Below are 6,215 nucleotides of genomic sequence, written 5' to 3'. Positions count from 1 at the left end.
AACATATTGCCCACTAACACAAGTTAATGCAACAGAATTACTTTCTAGTCTTTCTTTCAATAGTTATCATAAAATATATATCGTAATAAGTCGAGTTTTAAGATAATAAATATTAGGGTAATCAAATCCTAACTCCATATCAGGTCATAATCTCAAAATTCTTAATGACACGCCACATTATTCCTGAAGACGCTGGCTTGTTCTCCACTTCACCTTTCTTTCTTTGGTGTCATATCATGTACTTCCATTGAGATTCTATGCTATAGATTGATCCAAAAGAAATGAAATAGGATAATGTGCTCTCTTATCCTTGTCATCCTTGTTGTTTATCTATATCATCAAGATGAATTTATCTCAACTATATGTTTGAGATCAAATATCTCCATAAATCTCAAGTAAATTATATACAAGAGTATGATATATAACAGTTCTTTGAAAAAAAAATTATCCTTCATTTTAACAGATAACAATTGTCTTAACTCCCCCATCATGCTTCCTTTTTCTTAATTTTGTTTAATGAAAACTAAATTGAGCAGTGACAAGATACTTCTCTAACTCTGCTCTCTGTTTGTTTTTATTCAAATAAAGAAATGTTGTTGATTCACATTTAAGCTTGAGCTTAACTGAAGACATATACAGTTATCTTTCTCCCCTAACCATTCTTTTAAACGAGGCAACAACTTTAACTGAAGGAACCAATAACATTGTAAGAGAATTTTTTAACTGAGGAAAGTGAACTATAGCTAGATTCACAAGTCATAAACATTGGCATTTTCCTGATTCTGAGAGCATATTCACAGAATGACAGAATCAGATCCTAAATTTCCTTGTGATCCTGAGCAGCATGGTGCAACTATAACTGATTAATAGGGTTGCTGTCGCCCCACAGCACAATTAATATTTAATTGAAACTGAAGAAGGCGAGCAGGAATCATTGTCCTTCCTAATATTCCTTCAATTGGCATCCAAGTTTGTTATAAATACCCATTTAAAGGCTCCCTCGTAGCTCATCCACTGCAACAAGAGTTGTGAAGAAAACTAGAGGGTTCTGCATCTTTCTCCTGACTTCTCTGCCATGGCCGATGTTGTTGTGGTGTTCGACTTCGACAAGACAATCATCGACTGTGACAGCGATAACTGGGTCATCGACGTGCTTGGTGGAACACAAATCTTTGATGAGTTGCTGAAAACCCTGCCATGGAACTCTGCCATGGTTAACATTTCATAGTTCATGGAATGGTACATGTTCCTTATTTCCTGGAGGACCTTTTTGGCTAACTTTTCGGAGCATATTTTTGTCTTCAGGATACAATAATGAGGGAACTCCATTCGATGGGACGAACGATTGAAGATATCAAAGAAAGCCTGAGGAAAGCTCCTCTGCCATCCAATACCATTTCTGCAATCAAATCAGCTTATGATCTCGGGTAACTATGCTGTTCCTGCAATCAAAAAAAAATATAAATGTAATCTGACTCTTGTGTCCTGTGTGGTGGCTGCAATGCGATTCTCAGGTGTGAGCTGCGGATTGTTAGTGATGCCAATAGACTGTTCATTGAGACCATTCTGGAGCACCATGGCCTAATCAACTACTTCTCAGAAATCAACACAAATCCATGCTCTGTTGACGAAGGGAGGCTGAGAATTTTTCCTTATCATGACTTCCAGACTTCATCCCATGGGTGCAGCCTCTGTCCTCCAAATATGTGCAAGGTGAGTTGTCTTCCTGTTCTAAGCTCTCATGAAACTATCATGTAATGCTTTGCTAATTTAATTATATCCTGGAATTAGACTTTCAGAAGGTTTCTGGATATGCAGGGTATTATTGTGGAGAGGATTCAAGATTGGGCATTGGCAAAGGGGAAGAGAATTATTTATCTAGGTGATGGAAAAGGAGACTACTGCCCTTCGCTGAAGCTCAAGGAAGAAGACTGTGTAATGCCGAGGAAGAGCTACCCCCTCTGGGAGCTCATAATTGGCAATCCTCCGGCCGTCAGAGCCAAGATCCATGGATGGAGCGATGCGGAGGAGCTGGAGAGAGTCCTGCTTCAGCTCATCAAAGACCCGAACATGGCTGACCACCAGAATGCTGAACTCTTCATTTCAAGTGATTGCAAGTCACAGACTGTGTCACTGTCTGCGCATGAGGCTTTGCCCAAGGCTCTGCCTGTTCCTAACTAAAACAAAACTGGCTTAATTACCATGACATAAACATGTAAGACGAGTCCATTTTCTAAGAGCTTAGGCTTTTAGGATTATGGTAGCAAGCACCATTAATTAAATATTAACTGTAAACTATCTAACTAGGGACAAAAGTCCCACCACCATATATATTGTGTTCACGCTTTGCTCAAGTTTCTGAAATAAATTAAGAAGCTCTCCCTATAGATCTGGAAATGATGATATTGCACTCTCAAATGCTCTTTCCCTATATATATCTAAGTTAATCTTCACTTAATACAATAGCTTCAGTTGGAAAGAGTGAGCAGCTATGTATTGATTCACTGACAAACTTCAAAGAGTGAACTATATTTTGAATGTTTATATACTATTTCAACCAATTAATCAATCACTTGTTATTATCTCGATGAATCTCCTCCAATTTACCATCAAAGTTTTAGCTAAAGAATTTTGATGGTAAGATAACCTAATAGTTTGGCTAGATAGATGAATTTCTGGATGTATGCTTGCTTAATTTACTAGAGTTAAATTTAACGATGATGCATAAATCTACTCTATTTAAATCAAACGATTCATTGCTGTTGCAGACAAATTCAATAGGATCCGCCATCGGAGGTCGATCCATTAATGGAGATAAGACAAGAGTCAGGTAGAGTAGAATCCTATATAATATAATAATAGTAAAAACAGAGCAGGCGAGGACAAAATCCAGGTTTCGGCATCTAATCCTTCCGATGATACTGAATTCAAGGCTTGATAATATTACATCTCAAACTCCGCAAAGGTGGGACGACATAGAATCACTCTAGCTACCATCAACTATGGAATTTGGATTTGGATGGCCGGCGGCGGATTACATCTTCACAGCGGCGGCCTTGTCGGTCGGCTTCTTGGTGTACTTCTACGCGCCGTGCTGGGCGGTGAGGAAGGTCCCCGGTCCGCCGGCGCTGCCGCTCGTGGGCCATCTTCCCTTGCTCGGAAAGCATGGGCCGGAGGTCTTCGGTGTCCTCGCTAAAACCTACGGGCCAATCTTCAGGTCAATCCGTCCCTCCCTCCGTCTCTCATGCATGAATTTCCCGCTTCGATCGAGTTTTTCAGTTGGAAATTGAGATTAGATTAGATTAGATTTCAAACCAAATCGGTGTACGTCCTGATTCGCTAACTGATCTTCAGGTTCCACTTGGGGAGACAACCCATCGTCATCGTCGCCGACGCCGACCTCTGCAAAGAGATAGGAATCAAACGATTCAAGAGCCTTCCCAACCGCGCCCTCCCTTCTGCTGTTACTGGATCTCCCCTCCACAGCAAGGGCCTCTTCAACACCAAGTATATCTATATTGGAATCGTAAGATAGATCGAGAATTAGAGCTAATTCGTTCTATTGCAGGGATTCAAGGTGGTCCGGCATGAGGAACACCATCATTTCCATGTACCAGCCCGCCCACTTGGCCTCCCTCATACCCTCCATGCTATCCTACATCAACACCGCGACGGAGCAGATCGCCGCCACGCCGCCACGCCGCCACATGAAGACGTGGCCTTCTCCAAGATCTCGCTCCAGCTGTCCACCGACATCATCGGCGACGCCGCCTTCGGCGTAAACTTCGGACTCTCCAAGGGAACTGCGCCGGACGGCGATGATGAGGTGTCCGAATTCGTCAAAGAGCACTTGTACTCCACCACTTCCATCAAAATGGACCTCTCCGGCTCCCTCTCCATCATCCTCGGCCTCATTTGCCCCGTCCTGCAAGAGCCGTTTCGGCAAGTCCTCAAGAGGATCCCGGGGACGGCGGATTGGAAGATCGAGAGGACCAACTTGAATCTAAGCAGCAAGCTGAACAAGATAGTCGCCGGCAGGGAGAAAGCGAAGCGAAGGGGGACCAACGACTTCCTGTCATTGATACTCAACGCGAGGGACGCCGGTGGGGCGTCCGAGGAGCTCTTCACGGCGGACTACATCAGCGCGCTGGCGTACGAGCACTTGCTCGCCGGCTCGGCCACCACTTCCTTCACTCTGTCGTCGGTGATTTATCTGGTGACGCAGCACCCGGAGGTGGAGGAGAAATTGATTGGGGAGATTGATAGGTTCGGGCCGCTTGATTTGGTTCCGACTGCAGAGGACCTTCAACACAACTTCCCCTACCTTGATCAAGTCTTTGCCTCTTAATTTGTATTCATTCTGTAAATCCAAACAAGAACAGACCTGCACTAATTTCCATCTATCGTTTGCTTGCAGGTTATAAAAGAATCCATGAGATTCTATACAGTGTCGCCACTCATAGGTAGGCATGCATCCCAAGATGTTGAAATTGGGGGCTATTTCCTCCCCAAGGTACGTATCATCGCCACAATTATACATTCTCAAGTACAACGACAATTGATTCCTCAATGTCTTTAACCAAATGGTTCTTGTTGCAGGGTACATGGGTTTGGCTAGCTCCGGGGGTGCTGGAGAAGGACCCGAAGTACTTCCCTGAGCCTCACTTGTTCCGGCCGGAGCGGTTCGATCTCGCCGGTGACGAGGAGAAGCAAAGGCATCCGTACGCGCACATCCCGTTCGGGATTGGCCCCAGGGCTTGCATTGCCCAGAAATTTGCAGTGCAGGAGATCAAATTGGCAGTCATCTATCTGTATCGCCAATTTATTTTCAGGCACTCTCCTAAGATGGAATCCCCACTGGAGTTTCAGTATGGAATCGTGGTCAACTTCAAGCATGGAGTCAAGCTTCGCGCCGTCAAGAGATCCAGAGCTTAATTTGCGATGCTTCAATTCTGGTTTTTCTGCAAATCAGAATGTGTGTGTCTATGGGGTTTTTTTTTTTTTTTTTTTGGATCGGCCGCTTTTTAATGTATGAAGAAATAAATGCTTAGAACGTTGAAGGAAGCAGTACAAAGGAAGATTCTGAGCAATCATATATTCATATTGTGGTTATAGTAAAACACACTCATATTATCTTTATATGAATTTAATTTTTAATATGGCGAGTTGATCCTGAATGGTACTAGTTTTTTGGTTGTTTTTTTTTAAAAAAAAATAGCTTACGTAGAAAAATTATTTAAAATATAATATAAAAAGGCTTTAGTGATTATTTTGAATTGATAATTTTTATGTAAAAATCATACCATAAAATGATTTACAAGATAATTATGTTTGGTAATTAAAATTTGTAATGTAATATAATATAATGTAATTAATATTAAGAAAAATTATCTATGTGGTTCTTGAATTTTTTTAATCATCTATTTTTAGCCTTCTAACTTTTTTAATTGTCTACTTTTGGCCCTCCAATTTTTTTTTTTAACAAATCAGTCATTTAATTATTTTTTTAATTAGTCACTTATGGCTCTTCCGTCAAGTTTTTCTAAAAAGATTAACGAAAATTACGAAACGTATCTCCTGCGTACCTTTTAGAGGGGTAAAACATAGAATCGGTGACAGATCTCATACCAGTAGCAGCATTAAATAAAGCGAAGTTATAGAGCACAGCGCTGGCAACACCCTTCCACAGAAGGATGTAAAACCCTTGGCGGTCGACTAGAGGAGTGAATAGCCCTGCAAAGAAAAATAACCTTCCTCAAATTTTATAGCTTAATAATTATTAACACTTGTAAAAAATAATTAAAAGACTAAAAAAGACGAGGCACAAAGAAATTACTTAATTACAACCGGGGGATTGTTAATTCAAGGAAGATGTAAAGCTCACTAAAGTTCTCCTATGGGCGGAGAAGCCTCTTACAACAGTTAGATCTCACAACTAGAAAGTTAAACAAAAGAAATCGTTTACAAGTGTTATGTCTAAGCTTCTAAGACCAGAGCTGTATTTATAGCCCTGATCGAGGCGCCTGAAAAGGGACGAACTTTTATCCTCGTTTCAACGGGACGCGCCATGTCGCGTTTCGAATAACTTTTGGTTTCTCATCCCTAGAGTACAAAAAAAAATATTATTATGTTTAGTTAAAGAGTTGGATACTATGTATATAATCTTTGATTACAAAAGTAATTATATTCTTTTGTTTAGTGTCAATTATTTTTTT

At 41.1% G+C, this 6,215-nt stretch overlaps 1 protein-coding gene and 1 pseudogene across 1 annotated transcript; both read left to right on the top strand.

The window, feature by feature from the left end:
• The first annotated feature begins 997 nt into the window (after positions 1 to 997).
• LOC122005051 (inorganic pyrophosphatase 2-like) lies at positions 998 to 2,387 on the top strand. Its single transcript, XM_042559957.1, has 4 exons — positions 998 to 1,213; positions 1,306 to 1,427; positions 1,515 to 1,713; positions 1,819 to 2,387. Exons 1-4 carry the CDS (start codon positions 1,076 to 1,078, stop codon positions 2,179 to 2,181), a joined length of 822 nt encoding a protein of 273 aa, XP_042415891.1. The 5' UTR covers positions 998 to 1,075; the 3' UTR covers positions 2,182 to 2,387.
• A 540-nt stretch (positions 2,388 to 2,927) lies between these two features.
• LOC122003488 lies at positions 2,928 to 5,093 on the top strand (annotated as a pseudogene).
• Positions 5,094 to 6,215: the final 1,122 nt, after the last annotated feature.

The sequence above is a fragment of the Zingiber officinale genome, chromosome 7B, assembly GCF_018446385.1.
Source record: "Zingiber officinale cultivar Zhangliang chromosome 7B, Zo_v1.1, whole genome shotgun sequence".
Lineage (NCBI taxonomy): Eukaryota > Viridiplantae > Streptophyta > Magnoliopsida > Zingiberales > Zingiberaceae > Zingiber > Zingiber officinale.
This window is presented reverse-complemented; position numbering and strand designations above follow the sequence as displayed.